The 26,999-nt window shown below is 36.0% G+C and overlaps 1 protein-coding gene across 1 annotated transcript; it reads right to left on the reverse strand.

Annotated features, from left to right (window-relative positions):
* Nucleotides 1-7,484: 7,484 nt before the first annotated feature.
* On the reverse strand, nucleotides 7,485-26,624 carry LOC131929596 (sortilin-related receptor). Its single transcript, XM_059285887.1, has 15 exons — nucleotides 26,376-26,624; nucleotides 24,954-25,073; nucleotides 23,484-23,597; nucleotides 22,365-22,475; nucleotides 18,217-18,327; nucleotides 17,693-17,803; nucleotides 17,041-17,151; nucleotides 15,972-16,082; nucleotides 14,323-14,433; nucleotides 12,492-12,602; nucleotides 11,599-11,709; nucleotides 10,332-10,365; nucleotides 9,522-9,614; nucleotides 8,794-8,815; nucleotides 7,485-7,532 (listed from the first exon to the last, which is right to left on the reverse strand). The coding sequence occupies exons 1-15, from the start codon at nucleotides 26,536-26,538 to the stop codon at nucleotides 7,494-7,496; spliced, it is 1,473 nt and encodes a 490-aa protein (XP_059141870.1). The 5' UTR covers nucleotides 26,539-26,624; the 3' UTR covers nucleotides 7,485-7,493.
* Nucleotides 26,625-26,999: the final 375 nt, after the last annotated feature.

A 26,999-nucleotide genomic window follows, 5' to 3' on the forward strand; every position in this document is an offset into this window, starting at 1 on the left:
ACAGTACTCATTTCGGGATTGTTCGATTTTTTTTAAAATTAAAAATACTAAATTTTTTTTTTTAAAGAAATTAAAACAATTTACAAGAACACGTCACAATTCTGTGAGTGCTATTTTTTTTTTTTTAATAGTGACAATCGTAAACAGCGTAAAATCGAAGATCAGTCTCACTATCCACTCTGTGTGTGTGAGTGCTATTAGTCTGAAAATCTCTGTTTTAAATATGTGTTCATGTTTCCAGTATGTTGGTCGGTCAAAAGAATATGAAGCATGAAAGCTTTGTATGTGTAATGGTTTTCCGCGTTATGTTTATTTTCATGTTTTTTTGTATTTATATTATTAGTTTTAAATACATTTCCTTTTTATGCTTTGTCATTCTTTATTATGAATTTTTTTAAATAATAATTAAGATATGTAATTGCTTTTTAATTTGTTTAGTGCACATCTATTAAAAGGAGCTTAAGAGCACACATACTTGACTATTTGAAAAAGGGAAATAAGTCATGGAAGTGGTTTGAACGCTTGCCTATCATTCACGCGATTTTCATACGAATTTTTCCGACAACAGCGTGTGTTTGATTGTTGGAGAAAGAGGACCCGGGATGGCGTCTATAGAATAAAGATAATGAAACCGCAGCTACGGTATTCTTTTTACAAAACAACCATAAAGTCAAAAATGTATCAAGATTTTTTTTAACTAAAAAAATAAATTGATTATGGTCGGCTGTGGGCCCCTAAATGGCCCGGCCCCCCCCCCCCCCCCCCCCGCATTGCGGGGTCTGGCGGTACTGTAGTTCCGCCCCTGCCTATACTGTTCTGCCTCTTACATGTAGCGTCCACTGATAATGTGTGTTGTGTGACCGAATGACAGGTACCCTGTTTTGTATATAGTTGTAGCCATTGGTTGAGTGTGTTGACATTGGACGAGTTGTGTTCACGTGAGGATTGTCAGTTGACGGGTGACAGAGTCTGTGCTAGGGTGTGTGACATTGGTTGCCGTTTGGTTTGGAGGAAGACGTGGACGGGTATGGATATATATATATATATATATATATATATATATATATATATATATATATATATATATATATATATATATATATATATATATATATGTATCAGATTATAACTTGAATTATCATACTTCAGAAATTTAACAACTTCATCTTTTTTTTTTTCAATCAGAAACTCTAATTATTGTAACTATGTGTAGGGGGTGGAAGCAGGCGTTGTAACTGAAATAGCAATATTAACAGAAAGTGATATTTCAACGCCAAGGGTAGACAAAGGTACAGAAAATAGTCCAAGTAAAGACAAGCAGTCAGACACCAACGGGTTTCGAACCTACCATTCAACACGGCACCTATCGCCTTCGCCTTCCATGCATCAAGTCAGACGTGTAACCGCTTCTACCACTCAGTCCTATATTTATAATAATTTTAAAAATGCAGCATTTATTATTTGTTTCCTTTTTTTACCATGTTAGACATAAACGTTTCGAAATTGCTAAAATATTAAAATTACTCATGTAATTATATGAATGTTTTAGCAAAACAAGATTTAAAATAAGACACACATTCTTAAATTTTTTAACTTGAGTATTTTTATTTTTTATTTTTTTGAACTAAGGTACAAGTTAATAGAGTAGAAAAAGAAGACTCAATTATAAACCATGCATATATCAGTGTGTAGTTTAGTGATAATTTACTGATCTAACCTACACCGAGACAATGAAAATTAATAACGAAAACGTTGAAGCATATACGGTACTATTCCCAGTGTAAATCTGACGCCTCTATATATTATAATTTTTATTAAGATTTGAAAACATTTGGGATGTGATCTCGACAACTGAGATCGTCGGCAACGAATTATCTCCCATTGGAATATTTAGACATAACATATTTTACAAGGGAGATAATTAAGAAAAAGTTATTAAAATAACAAAAAGATTTAGACATGCTATTTTTTTTTTAAATTAGACATCATAAAGATGAATAAGTTAAAAAATAATTATTTTTGAAATATATATTTCTATTTTGGTTTGATTAATGTTGTCTGCACATGAAAAGAATAAAATATTTTTGTAATATAATTTGTGCGCGCCGTAATTGTTTCTAAAATATAAAATATTAATAAATGTATGCCTTAAAATTTATTTGGAGTTTTAAATTATCTTGGATCTATATAAATTTTGGAACCCTTGTAACAAGGGTCGAAAAAAAAAAAACAATCCGAAAACTGCTATAGATATAGATGTTTGAAAGGGGAGAATAATGATTTGACGTGTCTCATTGTATTCAACATAACTTTTCTGGTTGCTTAAAATATCTATCATTTTAATTCTCTGTAATCCTACATTTATTTCAGATTTACTTAAAAGACGAACCCCCCTCAGCCCACCACGCCGATGGAAAAAAATTACCTTGAATTATCATTTAATTACACATTTGCACTTTCAGGTTGTTTTATTTAAATAAAATTGTAATTAGAAGTTTTATATTAGATAAGTATAAGTAAACCATCTTAAATGAATGAAAGTAGGCTGCAAGTAAGAAAGAAATATTACTATTGTAAATCTGGATCAGTCCTCACAAGCCGGTGATAAAAACTGTTATACTAAAGCGAACACTTAACTGACGCTGTAAATTACATATCTAAGGCGGGGAAAAAAAACACACACAGGACTTTATTAATTTGATGTTTAAAATTACGTAATCGATTTTGATGTTGGTGTACTTGCTTTAAATTGAAAATAAAAGTAGTTTTTAAATATTGAAAAAAAAAATTAACAAGGGACGGAACCTCGCATCCAAAGCTAGGGAAATAACATACAGACTCATTTACAATTCAACACCCCTAGTAAAACAACAGAAAACCCTATTGCCCACTGTGCAGACAAAACACATCAGAAACCGAAACGCACATCTATTTAGAATGCCCCATCACACGGGCGTAGCGAGGGGGGGGGCGGGGGGCTGCGGACCGCACCGGGTGATACCATTAAGGGGGGTGACACCAAGGCAAAAAATAGCAAATTATATAGAGAAAAACTTGAAGGGGGGGGGGGGGTGCAAATCGAAAGTTTGAGGGGGGGGGCGGGGTTGCAAATCGAAAACTTGAGGGGGGGGGGGGTGCAAATAGAAAACTTGGAAGTTTGTCCCCGGGAAGGGTCGCAAACGCCTCTTGGGGGGGGGGGGGGTGACACCATTAAGTGCCGCACCTGGTGACTTCCGACCTCGCTACGCCACTGCCCCATCATACAAATATGAAAAAACATTCTAAAAACGAAAAAAACGACAAGAAACGGGACCTTCAATATAGAAATAGTTATAACTCTAAGCAAAGTCCCTAAGCAAAGAGACAAGACGAACCTAGAGCAAAAAACAAAGACGGTAGCTATCTATAGACAGACTATTTGGAACAGTAGAATAAGAGCTAAATAAACAAGGTACAGTTCACTGGACAGATACTAGACTTGATTTATTGTAGACGACTTGACAACGACAGCACTCAAACACATACACCATAATTAGCAACACCACAACGGAAAGAACATGTGACATTAATTTGGTCGCCTGGCCCGCCCCATCCTAACCGCCCCATCCTAACCGCCCCATCCAAACCGCCCCATCCAAACCGCCCCATCCTAACCGCCCCATCCCTTTTCATCACACCTTCCCCGCCCCCAAACCCAGGACTGCATCTCCTTCGTCCCCATGATCCTACCCCTGTGTTGAAATACTATACTTTACTATACTGATGATGTATTACGAAAATAAATAAAGATATGTTACTGATTGAAATATGTACTACAAACACCCCTTATTAATCACTTATCCTTAAATACCCATTCAACAACAAGCACTCTCATTTCATACAACTAACCCGCCCCATATCAAACGATGATGGAAGACTCTTGCCTACCTAGCAGTACCGCCCCCCCCCCCCCAACCATAATGTCAGAGGTCTAGGTGCGCTCATGTGTTTACTGTGAATGACTTCATTATGGGCCATCCAGGGCCTTGGTAACGGTTGACGCCTATGCTTATGATAAAAATCAGACCCCTGTACCTTAGACAAATGTCAACGATGCAAATACGTGTTGATGGTAGCAATTAAACGTAGGGTTAATGGCCACTGGTGTAAAATACGTGTTGGGTTGCAGATAAACATTTGAAAATTCTATCAAATTCAGGCGATAACTATACACTCCATTAATAGTTATTTCATTTCAGGTAAAAAAGATAAAATTGTAATCAATGTGTTCTTCTTTATGTGACCAGCGTGGTACCTTGATTTGTATACATTGTTTTAATATACATTTTTTTTTACTGACTAAATCTTTCTGCCTTCTATTCTTTCGTTTCAGTTACTTCTTCCTAAATTTTGTGTAGACTTTTAAACTATAATAATAATTTAAAAATTGCAGCAGTTATTATCAGTTGTTACCAATGTTCCCATTGCTCCACTAAGTTAGACATAAAACGTTTGGAAACCACGAAAATATGAATGCTTAAAGGCAAAACAAGACTTACAATAAGACACACATTCTTAAATTAGGGATCATCCATAAATGACGTCACGCTTTTTTTGACGATTTTTACCTCCCCCCTCCCCTCCGTCACACGTCGTCACAAAAAGCCAGACCCCCCCCCCCCCTAAAATGACGTCCCACCTCAGCCTACAACCCCCCCCCCCCCCCCCCTCAAAATTGCAGTTGAATTTTTTCTATTTTTTTTTTTTTTTTGATGAACTAAGATACACTTTAATAGAGTAGAAAAAGAAGACTCAATTATAAACCATGCATATATCAGTGTGTAGTTTAGTGATAATTTACTGATCTAACCTACACCGAGACAATAAAAATTAATAACGAAACGTTGAAGCATATACTGTACTATTCCCAGTGTAAATCTGACGCCTCTATATATTATAATTTTTATTAAGATTTGAAAACATTTGGGATGTGATCTCGACAACTGAGATCGTTGGCCACGAATGATCTCCCATTAGAATATTTGGGATTAAAATATTTTTCAAGGGCAATAATCACAAAAAAGGGTATAAAAATTAACCCAAAAATTTAGAAAGGCTATTTGTTAAAAATTACACATCATAAAGATAAACAAATTTTAAAATAATTATTTTTAAAATGAATTTGCTATTTAAATTTTGATTTATGTAAAATGTAAAATCTATTTGAAATATTAATTTTTAATAAAGCCTACTAGTTTTTGTAAAATGTAAAATTATAAATAAAATTTACATAAATATAATTACAGAGTTTGACATATTTGAAACAAAATTTTGGCTCCCTTGTAACAAGGGACAACACATATTTAACCGTTTCAGGACACAAGGAATGCACGAACAATTTCAAATATCTGTGCACATAGTTAGTGGCGAAATGACACGAAGATTTCAATAATGTAAACCGCCTTCTGATATCCTAAATAGTTTGTGTGATACAGCATGGGACATATATGTCCCTATGGGTCTCAAGGGAAAGGTATCGAAAACAGGTTGCGTTTTGTGTTATATCGAAATGTTAATTCCAAAAGTGATCAAACGTGCGTTTGTTGTTCTGGTACATTGGAAATTAAGAATATCAGTAATGAGAACACATTTATGTTCTTTATGAGTTTATAGTCATCTAAGAATGAAGCCTCTGGAAGCAGTTATGTAATGTTTTGTAATCAGTGGCGTAGCGAGGTCGGGTGTCACCCGGTGCGGCACTTAATGGTGTCACCCCCCCCCCCCCCCCCCAGAGGCGCTGCGACCCTTCCCGGGGACAAACTTTCAAGTTTTCGATTTGCACCCCCGCCCCTCAAACTTTCGATTTGCAACCCCCCCCCCTCAAGATTTTGATTTGCACCCCCCCCCCCTCAAACTTTCGATTTGCACCCCCCCCCTCAAGTTTTTCTCTATATATTTTGCTATTTTTTGCCTTGGTGTCACCCCCCTAAATGGTGTCACCCTGTGCGGTCCGCACCCCCCGCCCCCCCCCCCCCTCGCTACGCCCCTGTTTGTAATATACGCGAATATGGCAGACATCACACTTAGTGTCGGTTCTGTTCTTAATCATTTCTCTTTCACAGTGTGCATAACTCTTGCGTTATTTTTTTATTTGATTCATCAACCCGTGTACAGGTTGTGAGGTTGTGAGGTTGAAGTGGACTTCTTGCCTTTACGACCTGATCTTGAAGTGATATTTCTTTCATCTAATCCCTAAATGCGAGCTCTCGCTATCATTTGCATATTTTCAAGCTTGGTTTTGCATTGTAGCCAGGCTTGAATTCTTGTTAAGTGTGCGTATAAATACTTTTTTTACTTCAAATCTAAATCTCGGCATCACATTATCAACATATGAAACAAGGAGATCAGGTTTAGTGAACTAGTAGTCTTCAAGGTTAGAAGTACATGGTATCCCATCACAAGTTTCATTCTCAAAAATCTGCAGATGTCTTGCGAATAAGTTTGAAAAGGAATCCGATTGAACGGCGTGACCTAGCCAGAGTTTCTTTCAGGCATCTCTTCGGGGGGGCTTGGACCCCCCCCCCCCCGAAAAATTTTTACCGCCCCCCGAACGAAATGAAATTTATATAATTTATATAGAAAATATATACTTTTAACAGTGTCCGCCCCCCCCCCCCCCCCGAAGAAAGTTTACCGCCCCCCCCCCCCCCCCGAAGATTTCAAGTGCCCCCCGGAGAAAAAAGTCTGGAAGAAACACTGGACCTAGCTGTAGAGCGCTAGACTGCTATCCCGAGAGTCTCGAGTTCGAATCCGAATCCGGGCTCAAGTCAGTATAACGTCCCTGAGTCCACCCAGCTGTGATCGGTACCTTATTCACATTAGGGAAAGACAACTCGGCTGAGCATAGTGTTGAAAACAATATATTATCGTACGCCGAGGTCTTAGAAACAGGTCAACTCTACTTCATCTGCCCTTTGGACCATCAGGTTCGAAAAAGATAACATTTGTTTTTAAATTACATCTATGATAGAGAAGCTGAGTCTTGAGTTTTTCAGTTTCGACTACAACAAAAGCTATATACTTTTGTGTGAAAATAGCAAGTAGGATCGTTTCAATGATTAACATATTAGGTTTTATTTTTAAATTCATTAGTGTGAGGGTTGAGTGACAGTGATGTGAGGGTGGTGTTGGGGGTAGTGGTTCGAGAGTAGTGTAAGAGTGGTGTGAGGGTAGTGTGAGGGTTGTCTGAGAGTTGTGTGAGAGTGGTGTGAGAGTGGTGTGAGAGTGGTGTGTGGATGGTGTGAGACTTGTGTGAGGATGGTGTGAGGGTGATGTGAGCGGTGTGAGGGTGGTGTGAGGGTGGTGTGAGGGTAGTGTGGGTGCTGTGAGGGTGGTGTGAATGTGGTGTATTGATGGTGTTAGAGTGAGAGTTGACACCACAGTTCACACAAAAAATCGACAGAAACAAAAATGATCTTTACAATTTTTTAATTGTCCAACTCCAGTATCTCACCTCAGTTCCAATGTTTCCTTAGAATCTTACATTTACCGTCCTAACAAAAATATAGATACAAATATAATCAAGTATCGTATTTATACAAATTTATATTAAACATAAACAAAAACATTACTTAAACAATATAACAATAGTTAAGCTGGTCACTTTTGTAAATGGAAAATATTAAGTCCTAATTTTTTTCAGACCACATGACGAAAAATATATGTTGCGACCATCTGTTTACGAACGTCATACGTTGGTTGTTTTTGGTTTGTGTTGTTCTCCTTAGAGGGGAAGTGTTCTAGAAAGCTTAGAATAGTGGCTCTTAACCTTAGTGGAGGTACCGAACCCTAGTATTACATATACACATTCGCCGAACCATTATCAATAGTTGTTTCGTCCGCCTTGACTAAATCCGGTATGGAATTATGTAGGTCGGGTGTGTGTCTTGAACTTCGCCGGACCCCTGAGACTGACGCGCCGAACCCCGGGGGTTGAATGAACCCTGAAGAACCACGGGTGTGGATAAAGCTCTTGAATTCCATGTTGTGTCGAGAGTGCTGAACGCATGTTTCATATTAATGATTTGATGTCCTAAAGTACTCTTTCAACCTGGTATATTACACTTCATATGCTGACGTGTCATTTCATGCCCCCTTCTTGGCGTACCACGCTTCATATGCTGATGATTTCATTTAATGCCCTAAAGTGCTCCCTTAACCTGGTTTCCTACATTTCATTTTAGAGCATCTTTTTACCAGTGTCGGTCAGTTCACCACCCCCCCCCCCCAACCCCACAGAAAATTTAGTTCGCCCTCTCTAAAGTATTAAGTGCCCCCTCCCCAGAGGCGTAGCAACTCTTCCCGGCGCCCGGGGACAAACTTTTCGATTTGCACCCCCCACCTCAAGATTTTGATTTGCCCCCCCCCCCTTAAACTTTCAATTTGCACCCCCCCCCCCGCCCCCCCCTCGCTACGCTACTACCCCTCCCCCTCTTCTGGAGAAAAAAAATTTCGGAAGAGACACTGTACAGCTTCATCTGTTATGAGTATATGATATAGAACTGGTGTTCCTTTATATCTCTTAGCCCATGAGTTTAATTAAATGTAACATGTTGGTAGCTTTGATTCATGCGTATGAAACCATTTTGTAATTGATACCTCTAGCTCTTCTTTTTCTACCTAATTTAAATATTTATTAAAAGACATTTTAAGTATCTTTCAGCTTTTAAACTAGACATGCCCGACTGAATGACTGTCATGTAACTTGAGTCAAGTCAGTTAGTTAAGGAAATAAAAACAAAAGATTTTACTTACTGTTTTAGTGGCTCTGGATATGCTACGGATTAAGAAACTCAAAAAATTACTTTTTTACCTGTGTGTAAATTGAATTAACATATAGCGCTTTTGTCCACTTATAATCAACTATGGTTCTGTCTCTATATTGTAAGTCTCACAGTACTTCAAGTACTTCTAATAATGAATATCTATTACTAATCGGATCAATATCCTAATATGTTACAGATCTATCTCACGTGGAGGCCTTCAGACGCTTTGGCAGCACTAGCGAGATTGTGCAAGGGGGGGGGGGGTGTGCTGGAGCCGTACATTTTATGGAGTGTAGGGGGGTTGGTAAGCTGTGTACATTTTATCAGGTGGGGTGGCAGGTGGTCCTGGTGTATCCTTACATTTTATGGGGGGAGGGGGTCCTGTTGTAGCCGTACATTTTAAGGGTGGGGTAAGGTGGTGGTACAGTTGTAGCCGTACATTTTATGGGTGGGGGAGGGGGGTAGGTGGTACTGTTGTAGCCTTACATTTTATAAGGGGGAAGGGTGAGAAACAGTCAAACTTCTATATTTAACTAACTTTAAACTTAAGACAATCTCAACCAAACACCCATGTGACATTTAATATTAACGATGTAACTTTGCTGTAACCATTAAATGAGTGCACCACACTACGGACCCACAAGTTGACATCTACATAACAATAACAATAACATGGATAGTTCTAAAATAGGAATATAAAACAACACTTTAACTTACTAGCAATAATAACCTGGGCAGCAGGGTAATCGATAGTGTGCTCCGCAAATTTTTTTCATACGTACACATTTAGAATTGTACTCGTAGTAATTCCTGAAATGTGATATACACATTTAGAATTGTACTCGAAGTAATTCCTGAAATGTGAAATTTCTTTAAATACGTACACATTTAGAATTGTACTCGTAGTAATTCCTGAAATGTAAAATTTCTTTAAATACGTACACATTTAGGATTGTACTCGTAGTAATTCCTGAAATGTAAAATTTCTTTAAATACGTACACATTTGGAATTGTACTCGAAGAGTTTAGTGGCCCATGTTTTTAGCGTCTAGTTTTGTTACTGTCACTCCTGGAATTTTATCTTTTTGTGTATTTATTGTAAAAGTAAGGTAAAAGTACACTTTCAAATCTGGCGGTTCATGGGGCAAGTATAGTAGAATTAACCTAGGCATAAAAAGGGATAGCGTAGTGTGGTCAGCACTATTCCAGCCGCCATTATTTATCCTTTAAGTGGGACAGGTACCCATCAGAATTGGGTGGAAGGTTTATTGCGTCAATTTTAGTTTATAGTGTAGATTCGTTCTTTATGTAAAGTTTTAAAAGTGAAGTCACTATCTCATAATTAGAAAATATCTAGTGTTTTGATCACTGTCGCCCTTCTGTTTTAAACTTTCCAATTTCACTGAGTTTCAGAACAGCCTTGTATGGGTGTTTTTTTATTAATAAAATCACACAAATATCGATTTTTGTGGGGAAAAAATTATACAATTTTAAGTGATTTTTTTTTTTAAATGATCACCTACTCACCATCGAACAGGCGATTTCAAAGGGATTCCAGATGCTAAAATATAAATGAGTCATCAATAACTTAATTTAAACGCTATTTATTTCAATTATTGTTCAAATTTACAAATAAATTAGATGTTAACATAAAGAAAAGCGCTTATAAAATCACCTAAGTATTTTTGTTGACCAATGCTTCTATTAAGTAAAACAAATTATTTGTATTTTCATGTTTTAGTGCATTTAAAACTTCTTATATGTGTTTTATATATTACTTTTATTAAGACATAAAGAAGACTAAATTAAGATTTAAAGAAACGGGAGCCGGACGTTTTCCCGAAAGACACTTGCCCGAATGCCGTTTGCCCGAAGGTCGATTTCCCGAATGGACACTTGCCCGAATGCGACAAATGCCCGAATGGACACTTGACCGAATGCGACAAACGCCCGAATGGACACTTGCCCGAATGCGACAAATGCCAGAATGGACACTTGCCCGAATGCGACAAATGCTCGAATGGACACTTGCCCGAATGCGACAAATACCCGAATGCCACTTGCCCATTGAATGGAGGCGCGTTTGTTGGATTTATCTTGTTATGCTAAACTTGTGGGGTGATTATTTCACAACAAAACGAGGCGTGATCTAGGCGTTGAATTAAAAAATAAAAGGTAGTCAAATACGTTTGATCTCCATTTAATGCACTTTGTTTAAACCATGTTTTGAGGCGATTACTTAATAAAGAAAGAAAAATTCATTTTAAAAACATGTGAAAGCGAAAATGGTATTTTTCTTAGTGTTTTGTAGACGAAAAACAAAGTATGTTTCTACACTTTTTATAGAGCAAATACAAATAAATTTAAAATGTATGCGTGGTAATATATGATATTATTTTTTTCCTTTTTTTTTTTGCATATATACGTTTTGTGTATCAACGTTTCAAATTTAAATTGATTACGAATAATTATTTGGTAATATATAATGTTAACATTTTTCGGGCAAACGGCTTTTGGGCAAGTGTCCATTCGGGCATTTGTCGCATTCGGGCAAGTGTCCATTCGGGCATTTGTCGCATTCGGGCAAGTGTCCATTCGGGCGTTTGTCGCATTCGGGCAAGTGTCCATTCGGGAATTTGTCTTATTCGGGCAAGTGTCCATTCGGGAAATCGGCCTTCGGGCAAACGGCATTCGGGCAAGTGTCTTTCGGGAACTTGTCGTAGACCCAAAAAAACTACGTACCCAATAACTAGCGAGTTAAATGCACATACCCCGAATACCATTGTCTACTCACCACAGTAGTGCTCATCTGAGTCGTCTGCACAATCCAACTCGCCGTTACACCGAAGAGATATGTGGATACATCTTCCATTTTGGCACCGGAAACTGTTACCTTGACAACGTTCTGATTATAGAAATAGATCTCGACAATATAATTTACAAAATGCTTAAAACTTCATAGCTAACTCATTGTGTAAAATATTTGTTAAACACAGCAGGCTGATGTTTATAATGGGTTGGGGGGTAAGGTTTAACCACGGGGCTATTTTTCACACGCACAACACCCAGACCTACACACATCACACACTTATTCAAAAGAAAACTGCATAGATTATCTACATGATGACAATCGGTAAATGACATTATCACATTATCTACATGATGACAGACGGAGTGGTCTAGCGATAGAGAGCTGGAGAGCTGGAATGCTAACCCGTAAGTCTCGAGTTCGAATCTGGGTTCAAGTCAGTAGACCGTCCCTGAGTCCACCCAACTCTGATGGGTACCTAACTCACGTTAGAGAAAGTAAAGGAGGCTGGGCATAGTGCTGAACACAATATCTCTTCATATGCCGATGTCACAGAAACAAGTGAACTCAACTTCACTTGCCCCATAGGCCGTCAGGTTGAAAGGAAAACTTTCTTACTTACATGATGACAATCAGTAAATGACATTATTAGATTATCTACATGATGACAATCAGTAAATGACATTATCAGGTTATCTACATGATGACAATCAGTAAATGACATTATTAGATTATCTACATGATGACAATCAGTAAATGGCATTATCAGATTATCTACATGATGACAATCAGTAAATGGCATTATCAGATTATCTACATGATGACAATCAGTAAATGACATCATTATACCTCAAGCAGGTGTGTTGATCTCAACTTACCACAAGGAAATTCATCTTCTCCATGGTCACAGTTTTCCACGCCGTTACATCTGTCAGAAGCCTGAATGCATCCACCATTTCTGCATTTGAAACTACCATCCACACAGAAATCTTGTTTAAAAAAAATATATTAATCGAAATTATTCACTTCATCTTTAGGTGAACTTCATGTGATAACTAAAATAATATAGCCTATACTTAGAGTAGCGGTTTTTAAAAAAAAAAGTTCAATTACCAAAATTAGCAGTATAAACTGATAGTGGTGTTTCAGAGCTAAGGGTAGACAAAGTTACAGAATATAGTCCAAGTAAAGACAGAATAGTCAGAACCAAACTTCATTTTATAACTAAAATAATTTAGCCTGTACTTAGAGGAGCAGTTTAAAAAATAAAAAAACGTTTCATCACAGAAAGTGATATTTCAACGCCAAGGGTAGACAAAGTTACAGAATATAGTCCAAGTAAAGACAGAATAGTCAGAACCAAACTTCATGTTATAACTAAAATAATTTAGCCTGTACTTAGAGAAGCGGTTTAAAAAAAAACGTTCGATCACAGAAAGTGATATTTTAACGATAAGGGTAGACAAAGTTACAGAATATAGTCCAAGTAAAGACAGAACAGTCAGAACCCAACGGGATTCGAACCTACCATGTACAGACGAGTTTGATTTACCTACATTGTTCTGTGTCACCCTTGTTACTACAGCCTTCTTTAGTACGACTTCCATACGGTAAAATTTATATTAAAATAAATATATTGTCATATTACAGTCTCCTGTCCTTACTGTCCCTATAGGGCTTATAAGTCGCGCTGTCCCTAATTTATAATTTTAAATCACGGAGATATAAATCAGGGAGAGGTGTATATTTTCGTACTGAATTAATTGATGTGAATATGATTTCGTATATTTGTTTTTCTGTCTTGCTTTAAGATTTTAAAATACCACGAGTAGACCAAGTGCAACAATTATAAACAATTTTTTAATAAAATTATCAAATTAAGAACCGTTAGATCTAGTCTAGTAATAGTATTTAAATATTATAGTGATATTATTACGGATTGAAATAAAGAATAACCAACTGCGTTTCTTTAAAAAAAAGCATTCACAATTTAACGTAGGATATATTTTTCCTTAAGGTAGTTTGCATCATGTAGTCTATCATTACCAATGTTTCCGATTTAAAATAACTTAATAGCAGAAGTACATTTTCTATTTTTTTTTCTTTTTTTTAGCTGATTTACTAAAACAAAATCTTATTTGGTTTGAAAAATGCTAGCTGGCAAGTCTGAGAACGAGAAGTTTTTGACCTACTTACAAGCCCTATTGTCACCAAATCGAGTCACCATATTGAGCCTATGTGATACTTACTACAATTTTCTTCATCTGTCCCTATTTTGTCACTAGATTGAGCCCATGTGATACTTACTACAATTTTCTTCGCCTGAACCGTCCATACAGTCCCTGTTTTGTCACTAGATTGAGCCTATATAATACTTACTACAATTTTCTTCGCCTGAACCGTCCATACAGTCCCTGTTTTGTCACTAGATTGAGCCTATATAATACTTACTACAATTTTCTTCGCCTGAACCGTCCATACAGTCCCTGTTTTGTCACTAGATTGAGCCTATATAATACTTACTACAATTTTCTTCGCCTGAACCGTCCATACAGTCCCTGTTTTGTCACTAGATTGAGCCTATATAATACTTACTACAATTTTCTTCATCTGTCTCTATTGTCACCAAATCGAGTCCTTGTGATACTTACTACAATTTTCTTCATCTGTCGCTATTTTGTTACTAGATGGAGCCCATATAATACTTACTACAATTTTCTTCATCTGAACCGTCCATACAGTCCCACCTGCCATTACACCTGTTGAAGACGACAACGCAAGCGTTGTCTCTACATCTGAAGTTCATACGAGGACATTCCTCTGGGTAGGAAATAAAGTTAATTAAAATCGGGTGGTAATTTTACCTCAGAATTTTCAAACATATATGAATTTTTAATCAGGGGTCGGCGTGGTCGAGTCGGTAAAGCTCTTGTTGCTAATGCGAAAAGTCTCGAGTTCGAACCCTTGGGCAGATGAGGCTCTTTAGCTGGGGACAGCCACTCTTCAAGGAGAGACAACCCCAAAATCAAACAACTGCTGCCTTTGTAATTTGTTCTTGGTTAGACAAAGGTTATGGAAGCAAATCCAAAAAGAAAAGCAGGCTGAAATGGAGTCAATGGCCTCAATGGCGCATAACCAGTTGACACGTATCCTTAATTTGGATAAAGGGTCGAGTCGGCAAAAGTTCATGGTTGATAAATTCGAAAAAGTCTTGAGTTCAAACCCTCTGGCAGATAAGGCTCGATCCCTTCCAACATTAAAAATTAAGAACGAAGAAGAATCAGATTTATTTTACATGTTAGTATGTAAGGAGTTAAGTTAATTTGTCTTAGCGTGGACATTTTAAAGCGTTGTTGAGCAAATAATCCACAATTTGATTAGTTTAGTTAGTTTAGTACGAACGCCGAACTCAAGGTAGGCGCCTTATTTATTCAACATAAGGTACAGGCGCTTAATTTAATTTATTTTAATTTATTTTTAACGATAATGGGTCAATGTCTAAAAGATGCAGGCGTTTCGTGTACACTCCACTGCCCCCTCCTCCCCCGCCCACCTCGGATACACCCCTGATTGTACTACATGGGTTAATTTCTAAAACTATTTATAGTATGCTAATTGTAAATATGAACAAACACTTGTTTTGTTTGTTTGTTTTTTTTTTTTTTTTTTTTTTTTTTTTTTTTTTTTTTTTTTGTCGACGGAGTGAACATGCAATTAATTTTACTAATTTAAAATTCTTTCTTCGGAAATAAATTGTTTGTGTTTTTTTTATCTCCTTTAGTTCTTTCTTACATAGTTTTGAAATAAAGTTATGTGTAATTAAACACGGTCAACGAGTAAAACAAACAAAAACAAAGTTTGAACCTGTGTCTGAAATAAATCGGCATGAATCTCCTGGCGTAGATTTTAAAACTGATCGACATACTATAATGTAGACTGTTACGATAGACTCATTTATAAAAATACAACTATGCTTTATTGAATGCATTTCAGTTTTATTTTCATTTTATAATACTAAACCAACAACTTCGATATTATATTTAAAAACTAAATTGTCATGGCAAATATGAATGTGGAATACCCTCTTTTATTTTCACATTGCAGAGTTAAACATTTTATTGAAATTACCATTGAAATTTAAAATTTCGTGGTGTATTTAATGAAACCAAAGATATACATCATTTGTTATAAATATATGTTATATATATATATATATATATATATATATATATATATATATATATATATATATATATGTATATATATATATATATATATATATATATATATATATAAAGATAAGTAAGTAGCCATAGTGTTACATTTGGGGCTCGTTAAAAAAATTGTGTCATACTTACGGCATCCTTCTTCATCAGATTTGTCCTTACAGTCGTATTTGTTGTCGCATCTATCAAAGACGTTGATACAACCAACTTCAGTGCATCTTACACCGTAATCACTACACACGGCTTATGCGATAATACATGTGATAAGAACATATTAAAACCTATATAATCAAATTTTAAATGCACTGAAAATAATAAAATTAAACAAACGTGCTGTTTTTAACAAAAGTATTGCCTAATAGATTTATTCTAGTGCCCACTATATAACAAGTATATATATATATACATATGTATATATTCTATATATATATGTATATATATATATATGTGTGTATATATATATATATATATATATATATATATATATATATATATATATATATATATATATATATATATATATATATATATATATATATGTATGTATGTATGTATTTATATATATATATATATTGGGCCTTTATATTTTCTTTATTAATTTCTAACAGTTATTTATAACCACTTATTAATTGACCCCATCTCAGAAATTACCGATTTTTTAAAAACCATTCTAATTTTAATAGCCATAACAATTCTTTTTATGTAAATAAACACTGCCATTTGGATCACTTCACTTGACTTAGTCGTCTTTACTCCTTATGGAACATAGGGCCTCCACCATTTCCTTCCATTTCTTCCGATCCCCGGCTATTAATTTTGCCATCTCCCAAGACATCCCTGTTGGCTTCAGTTCTTCAAGAAGACCCCGCCTCCAGGTCTGTCTTGGGCACCCTCTCTTCCGCTTTTCCTGGGGGTTCCACTCAAGCGCTTGGCGTGTAACATTTGTGTGAGCCTTTCGCCATCCTGATGGCACACCGCCTTGAAGTGGTGGGATGGCTTATGTGCCCCAGCGACCCTCAGAGCTATGCCGGCGGGAGCCTAGTGCTCCTGGCAGGTCTAACCAAGTCGGACAGATCTGCGTGGGTAGGGGCCAGACCAAACGATGTGCCCTGGTCCTCCAGGTTGGGGGTTGTGCGATGGGCTAACTACTCGTCCACATAAAACAAAATATAGCTACAGAAACCGAACTTGGATCACTTACTGCAATCATTTTCATCCGATTTGTCTCCACAGTCATTGTTACCGTCACATCTTAGTTTAACTTGGGTACAGTTTTTGTTTTGACAATGGAAACTGGTACCCTTGCAAGAGGCTGGTAACAAAAACAAATGTAAACATTGTTACACCTAATGAACGCAAACAGTGTGAGTACAAAACAGAAGAAAAAAATAGTACTTTCTAAAGGAAACATTGACTACCTTTTTTGAGAAATCGGAAATAGATCACAACTTCCGGACTGTGTAAACAACTAATAATTTAATAGAAACGTACGAATAAGTTTATTTATCCATGTCTGACAAAGATTTTTCCGACAGCGGGAGGTTGTAAAACATCAGAATTTGTCAAAATTTCGATTTATATTTTTCACGATTAAACTACATCCTTAATATTCCTTATACGATAAAATAGGAAAGTGTAAAACGCCGAAAGCTGTCAAAATGTTATTACTTTTGTGTGCACGATTACATTACTCTCTTTATACTCTGTATACCAGAAAGTGAGAAAATAGCCTGTCCAGCATTAAGCCATATATATATATATATATATATATATATATATATATATATATATATATATATATATATATATATATAGTAATGCTTACAATATATGTTTCACTTAGTTATGCTTACGACAGTTCCTTTCATCCGAACCGTCCTCACAATCAGGTATTCCATTACATCTTTTATCATTGACGATGCATCTCTTGTTTTCACATTTGAAACTGTCCTTGTGACAAACGTCTAATAATAAAAGTTAATAATAATAATATTTTTTTTAAATAATTTATTTAAATTAACTTTAGTACCCTATAGATAAACAGTGCTATTTAGATCTGAAATTTTAAGTCGATTAATTTTTTATATTTCTTTTTTAAACAGGAAATTTTATAGAAAATAAATACTTCACTGTCACAAATTTAAAAACAAAGCTGATTTTAAAAGAAGTTTTCTTGTTCCATTACCATTTATACCTATATTTTCAGATTTACATTGAAATGCAATTGCTTATATCAAAAATAGTTTTTATAGAAATTTTTTCCAGATTCTGAGACGTTATAAAAATAATTTTAAGTCAATGTCAACAGAATGATTCTTTCCTTCTCTACAAACAAATTGAATACCTATTTAAGGAAAACATCAATTGATCTACTTACCACAGTTTACTTCATCCGATCTGTCTTTACAGTCATCGATTCCATTACATTTGTGTTCGTTCCTAAAACATGTTTTTTCTAGGCACTTAAAGCAGCCGATTGTACACGATTCTTATAATTGAAAGAATACTAAAATTATATTCAATCTATTTAGGACTTCTAGCTGTTTAAAAGTGACATACATGGTTAGAAATTGGAAAGTACATTTTTACATTTAATAAAGATTTTGACTCACAAGTTTCACAACTACGTTATTTAGATTCTAGGCAATAGAAAATTAACTCATACGTCATTTTCTTTAAATTGATATCTTCTTCTTCTTCGTTCGTAATTTTAGTATTGTAAGGGATCCCCTCCAACACAATTAAAGATACGTGTCAACTGGTTATTCGCATTGAGGCTAATGACTCCGATTTCAGCCTGCTTTTCTTTTTGGATTTGCTTCCAGAGCCTTTGTCCAACCAAAAACAAACTACAAGGAAGCAGTTGTTTGATTATGGAGTTGTCTCTCCTAGAAGAGTGGCTGTCCCCAGCTAACGAGCCTCATCTGCCTGTGGGTTCGAACTCTAAACATTTCGGTTTAGCAACCATGAGCTTTACCGACTCGACCACGCCAACCCCTAAATTGATATATAGATTACAATTTTAAAAATGTGTTAGACGCATGTGTAAAATATGATCTTTACCTAGGAACTGATACTTTAATGACGTCTTCTACATATACACCTAATTTCTTCTATAGAGTATAGATTACAGATTGTTATATTTGTACTATATATTTATTTGTATATAATGTTAAACAAAATACTTGTGAAGTTTCGTTTAGATTTTTGTACACACAATTCTTGCTTCTTTAAAAACTTGGATTCCCCATAACAGCAAATAACTGACTTCTAGAACGTCTGGATCTGTTTCTTTCGTAATAACCACGGTACCCAATCTACATCGTAACAAGCATGATAAACACTCTTCATCATAACAAATATGATACCCACTCTTCACCATAACAGGCATGATACCCATTCTACATCGTTACAAAAAAAGGATACCACTCTACATCTAACAAGCACGATACCCAATCTACATCGTAACAAGCATGATACCCACTCTTCATCATAACAAATATGATACCCACTCTTCATCATAACAAATATGATACCCAATCTACATCGTAACAAATATGATACCCAATCTACATCGTAACAAGCATGATACCCACTCTTCATCATAACAAAAATAATACCCACTCTTCATCATAACAAATATGATACCCACTCTACATCGTAACAAGCATGATACTCATTTTACATCGTTACAAAAAAGATACCCACTCTACATGGTTACAAAAAAGATACCCACTCTACGTCGTTACAAAAAAGATACCCACTCTACATCTAACAACCATGATACCCACTCTACATCTAACAACCGTGATACCCACTCTACATCTATCAACCGTGATACCCACTCTACATCTAACAACCATGATACCCACTCTACATCTAACAACCGTGATACCCACTCTACATCTAACAACCATGATACCCACTCTACATCTAACAACCGTGATACCCACTCTACATCTAACAACCACGATACCCACTCTACATCTAATAACCACGATACCCACTCTACATCTAACAACCATGCTACCCACTCTACATCTAACAACCATGATACCCACTCTACATCTAACAACCGTGATACCCACTCTACATCTAACAACCACGATACCCACTCTACATCTAACAACCACGATACCCACTCTACATCTAACAACCACGATACCCACTCTACATCTAACAACCACGATACCCACTCTACATCTAACAACCACGATACCCACTCTACATCTAATAACCACGATACCCACTCTACATCTAACAACCATGATACCCACTCTACATCTAACAACCGTGATACCCACTCTACATCTAACAACCACGATACCCACTCTACATCTAACAACCATGATACCCACTCTACATCTAACAACCGTGATACCCACTCTACATCTAACAACCACGATACCCACTCTACATCTAACAACCGTGATACCCACTCTACATCTAACAACCACGATACCCACTCTACATCTAACAACCGTGATACCCACTCTACATCTAACAACCACGATACCCACTCTACATCTAACAACCGTGATACCCACTCTACATCTAACAACCACGATACCCACTCTACATCTAACAACCACGATACCCACTCTACATCTAACAACCGTGATACCCACTCTACATCTAACAACCATGATACCCACTCTACATCTAACAACCACGATACCCACTCTACATCTAACAACCGTGATACCCACTCTACATCTAACAACCATGATACCCACTCTACATCTAATAACCACGATACCCACTCTACATCTAACAACCATGATACCCACTCTACATCTAACAACCGTGATACCCACTCTACATCTAACAACCGTGATACCCACTCTACATCTAACAACCACGATACCCACTCTACATCTAACAACCATGATACCCACTCTACATCTAACAACCGTGATACCCACTCTACATCTAACAACCACGATACCCACTCTACATCTAACAACCATGATACCCACTCTACATCTAACAACCGTGATACCCACTCTACATCTAACAACCACGATACCCACTCTACATCTAACAACCATGATACCCACTCTACATCTAACAACCGTGATACCCACTCTACATCTAACAACCACGATACCCACTCTACATCTAACAACCACGATACCCACTCTACATCTAACAACCGTGATACCCACTCTACATCTAACAACCGTGATACCCACTCTACATCTAACAACCGTGATACCCACTCTACATCTAACAACCACGATACCCACTCTACATCTAACAACCATGATACCCACTCTACATCTAACAACCGTGATACCCACTCTACATCTAACAACCACGATACCCACTCTACATCTAACAACCATGATACCCACTCTACATCTAACAACCGTGATACCCACTCTACATCTAACAACCACGATACCCACTCTACATCTAACAACCACGATACCCACTCTACATCTAACAACCGTGATACCCACTCTACATCTAACAACCACGATACCCACTCTACATCTAACAACCGTGATACCCACTCTACATCTAACAACCATGATACCCACTCTACATCTAACAACCATGATACCCACTCTACATCTAACAACCTTGATACCCCTCTACATCTAACAACCGTGATACCCACTCTACATCTAACAACCATGATACCCACTCTACATCTAACAACCATGATACCAACTCTACATCTAACAACCGTGATACCCACTCTACATCTAACAACCATGATACCCACTCTACATCTAACAACCATGATACCCACTCTACATCTAACAACCATGATACCCACTCTACATCTAACAACCATGATACCCACTCTACATCTAACAACCACGATACCCACTCTACATCTAACAACCATGATACCCACTCTACATCTAACAACCGTGATACCCACTCTACATCTAACAACCATGATACCCACTCTACATCTAACAACCGTGATACCCACTCTACATCTAACAACCACGATACCCACTCTACATCTAACAACCACGATACCCACTCTACATCTAACAACCGTGATACCCACTCTACATCTAACAACCACGATACCCACTCTACATCTAACAACCACGATACCCACTCTACATCTAACAACCGTGATACCCACTCTACATCTAACAACCACGATACCCACTCTACATCTAATAACCACGATACCCACGTGGGTGCGGACCGCACCGGGTGACACCAAGGCAAAAAATATAGCAAAATATATAGAGAAAAATTTGAGGGGGTGCAAATCGGAAGTTTGAAGGGGGGTGCAAATCGAAAGTTTGAGGAGGGGGGGGGGGGGTGCAAATCGAAACGAAAATTGAAAGTTTGTCCCCGGGAAAGGTCGCTACGCCTCTGGGGGGGGGGGTGACACCATTAAGTGCCGCACCGGGTATCACCCGACCTCGCTACCCCACTGACCCACTCTACATCTAACAACCAAGATACCCACTATACATCTAGCAACCATGAACCATGACAACCACTCTACATTAAAAACAACATGAAATATTTGCTTAATTTTCTTACCACAATTACTTTCATCAGATCTGTCGCCACAATCATCATTACCATCACATTTTTTATTACTGTTAACACAGGCTCGGTTTGCACAATGGAAACTGGGTCCGCTACATGAATCTAATCATACAATACATGTTGTCAATATTTTTTTAGATTTGATTAAAATATTAACAGGAGAGATCTTTCTTCTTCTTCTTCGTTTTTAATTATTAGTGTTGAAGGGGATCGAGATTTATCTGCCAGTGCGTTTTGAACTCGAGACTTTGTTCGAATTTATCAACCATGAGCTTTTTGCCGACTCGACCACGCATCCAACACAATTAAGGATTACGCGTCAACTGGTTATGCGCCATTGAGGCCATTGACTCCGATTTCAGCCTGCTTTTCTTTTTGGATTTTGCTTCCATAGCCTTTTGTCCAACCAAGAACAAACTACAAGGCAGCAGTTGTTTAATTTTGGAGTTGTCTCTCCTAGAAGAGTGGCTGTCCCCAGCTAACGAGCCTCATCTGCCCGAGGGTTCGAACTCGAGATTTCTCGGTTTAGCAACCATGAGCTTTACTCGACCCAGGAGAGATAAATAGTCCAATTTATAGTCCAGTGTGCGTGATATAAATGTTTACGGTACGTTTGAAACGTTTAGAATACTAAAACTCTGATTGCACGAAAATATTATATTTTAAAAACAGGAGAATTGGAAATGGTGTGAGCAAGCAGGAAAAAAGCACTTTAACACTTTTATAAGAATATTCGTTTATAATTAAAACATGCCTATTTCCTAAAAAAAAAAATTAAAAATAAATTGAATGTTTGGAAGATTCATAATATTGCAAGTTCTAAATATATTTTGTGAAGATTTCAATTTCATGCAGTTATTGTTTTGAAATGAATGTATCATATATATATATATATATATATATATATATATATATATATATATATATATATATATATATATATATATATATATATATGTATATATATATATATATATATATATATATATATATATATATATATATATATATATGTATGTATATATATATATATATATATATATATATATATATATATATATATATATATATATATATATATATATATATAATATCGCTTGGTCATCTCACCACAATTGGCTTCATCTGAACTGTCCCCACAGTGGTCATCACCATCACATGTCAGCCAGTATTTGACACATTTGTTTTTGGTTTTGCATTTAAATACGTTGTACTGACACGAGCCTAATTATACAGATACATTCAGTCAATTTACTTTTCATGTATTTTCGTTATTTCAATTACTTGTAATAAAATATATTAGAGGGTACAATCTAACTTTTTACAAGAACATAAGTAAATAAGTACTCAGCTTCATTTATACAAACATTTTATAGATTTAAGACAGTCTTTCTAAAGTGAAATGATAAATGAAACAAGAATTTCGTCTTTTTAAATAAGCTAGCAATCGAGATTCAACAATACATTTCATATGTATGTGTTAATGTAGTTTTTTATTTTGTATTTACAACCGTACTTTGACAAATTGCACCATTTTTCAAATGTATGTATTAATTCGTCTAGAAAATTAATTATAAATCCATGTTTTATCATATTTAAACTTTATTTTAAAAGCCGTGCAATGTTGACATTTTTAAACATATATTCAATAGCAATAGGATGGTGTGTAAAATGTAATTGGATTGTTAAGGATATAATCGTGTAACAGCTGGCCGGCAGTAACTGTGTCAGCTGATACAGTGGGGCTTGAGGTTAAAGGTTGAAATAGTTGTTGATAAGGTAGGTGAGAGTGGGAGAATGTGGGAGGAATTTAAAAAAAAAAAAATGGGAGGAGGAGTAAGAGGTAGTGGTAGAGTGGAAAGTGGGGGTAGAATGTGGATAAGGTGAGAGATGGTTGTTGATTGGGAAAATTAAGGGCAGGATTAGGGAGGGTGTAAATGGAGATGGGTGATGGTTTTAGAAAAAACAGGAGAGATGGATGGTGATGAAGGAATAGATAGTAAGTCGTAGGGTATCGATGGTATGATATTTTGATTAGTAAAGTTCCCTTTTCAAACCTGACGGTTTATGGAGCAAGTGAAGTAGAGTTCACTTGTTTCTGTGACCTCGGCATATGAAGAGATAGTGTGGTCAGCACTATGCCCAGCCACCTTTACTTTCATTAACGTGAGTTAGGTACCCATTGGGGTTGGGTGGACTCAGGGACGTTCTAATGACTTGAACCCAAATTCGAACTCTGGACTTACGGGTTAGCAGTCCAGCTCTCTACCGCTAGACCACTCCGTCCCCTGATATTTTGATTACAGACACCATTTGTTTGTGTTTAGATAAAAAATGAATGGTGTTGTGATTACACACATTAAGTGGTTGTTTTTTGATAAAAACATGAATGGTGTGATTACAGACTCAATCTGATTGTATTTAGATAAAAAAATGAATGATGTTGTGATTACAGACACCAAGTGATTGTGTTTAGATAAACACATGAACGCTGTTGTGATTACAAAAAAACATGAATAAAGTACTAAGTACATTCACCAAGTGATTGTGTTAAGACTATACCAACACGTCTTTACTTACTACAGAAATCCTCACTTTCATCCGATCCCTCTGCGCAATCATTATGGCCATTGCACATATAATCCTTTGAGATACATGAACCATCATCACAATAGAAGGGTGGCATCTTACAGTGAAAGACTGTAAACGAAAATTAAACAGAGTCAAGCTTTGTTTAAATGAATCTTAACAATAGCAACACATGGCGACCTGTGTATAAAAAGTAATTTAAAACATATTCCGGGGAAAAAATTAGTATTTTATCGTACTAAAATAGAAATCCTGATCGTGTCTTATGTGGAAGCTATACAGCTCCCTATGTGAAATAACTCCGGAGTGATCTCCCCTAAATTTTCTCGAATATTTTTATATGAAAAAACAGGGGATAGCAACTCGGGATATAGACATGATTTTTAATCCATTTTAAATAGGCCTACTTAAACTTTTTAAAATAGAATAAAATCTCGTAGAAAACGAGTTGCACACCAAGTGAACGCCAAATAAAATGTGCAAAATAGTGCGGAATATTATTAGTACTTTATAAATTCACATGCGTTGTTTTGAGAAATCGGAAATAGCAAAAATTACTATTTCCGGTCAACGAAAATTACTCAAAATTTGCCAGAAGGCAGAGAATTAGATGTTTCACTTACGTGTGAAATTTTTATTTATTATTCTGAAATAGTACTCAAGTTATAGGCTTTTGAAAAATTGAAAGTAGAAAAAGTACCACTTCCGGTTATCGGAAATCGCTCAAAAGTTGATACGTATCTACACTTTGATATAATACTTAAATGAAATTCCATCAACCTAGCTGTAATGGTACTGAATTTATGGTGTTTACACATACACACACACACACATACACACACACAGACATACAGACAAGATTGCAAAACTATGTTTTCCGACTCAGGGAGCTATAAAACGTCGAGATTTGCAAAAATCTCGATTTCTTTTTTTGCACGATTACAAGACTTTCTCTATACTTCGTATATATATACGTGAAAGTAAAAAACGTTAATTGCATTATGGTCTATACGTATGTGCATGTGTGAGTGTGTCTGTCGTTGTACAAGATAACTTGATAACAGTTATGTTATGTTTACGAAATTTTATATATTTTATTGTTATTATTTCAAATTAGTAGTTTCTATTAATTTTTTCATCAATTTCCGGTAATCTTAAAATGCGATATTCTAATTTCATTTCACAATTAATATAACAAAATGCATGCAATAAAAATATTTCAAAATTATTTTATATTAAAAACCAATACAGGTATACATTTTAAACGTGCACTTTAAATTTATATATATATATATATATATATATATATATATATATATATATATATATATATATATATTTGTCCCATGTATATTTTCATTTCTCTGACTATCATGTATACAGAATAATTACCTGCTCAATTGTCTTACTTACTATTAAGTCTGCGCTCCAAATTTTCAGTTTGTACATGCGACGTGCCATCTGCCTGTTCTGTTGATTCCCCTTCCCCATCACCTTTGCATTCCCCAACAGCTACAAGCAGGATCATAAGCAGAACTTCCCAAGAAGACATGTTGTTCTGGTGTTTAGATGCCATCACAACACAACACGGTATCAAAGAGATAAATAATCTTACTCAAACACAATAACGCAAGTTGCCCCTAAAATCTCAATTAGTGTTGTAAATATGTCATACTATTGTAACAAAGTAGTGTGCTGTTCACTATCCCGCACACCTGTCGTGTTTTGCATTAATAACCAACACAGTTATTGATATAATTGCGAACTTTGGGATTATCAACACTGCGTTTGATTAAATATATATTTTTTTCAATTTAGGCTTTGGCCTTCCTTTGTTGTGACCGGTGGGGGAGTTATATACATATACATACATATATATATATATATATATATATATATATATATATATATATATATATATATATATATATATATATATATATATATATATATATAGGGTCGTTGACACACTACGGTTAATGTAATGATAATGTAGTATCACCTGTAGGAAATAGTTAAAGCGGTAGAGTAGTGGCG

Source organism: Physella acuta, unplaced genomic scaffold (assembly GCF_028476545.2).
Source record: "Physella acuta isolate Inbredline_101_S28 unplaced genomic scaffold, ASM2847654v3 ptg001653l, whole genome shotgun sequence".
Taxonomy (NCBI): Eukaryota; Metazoa; Mollusca; class Gastropoda; family Physidae; genus Physella; species Physella acuta.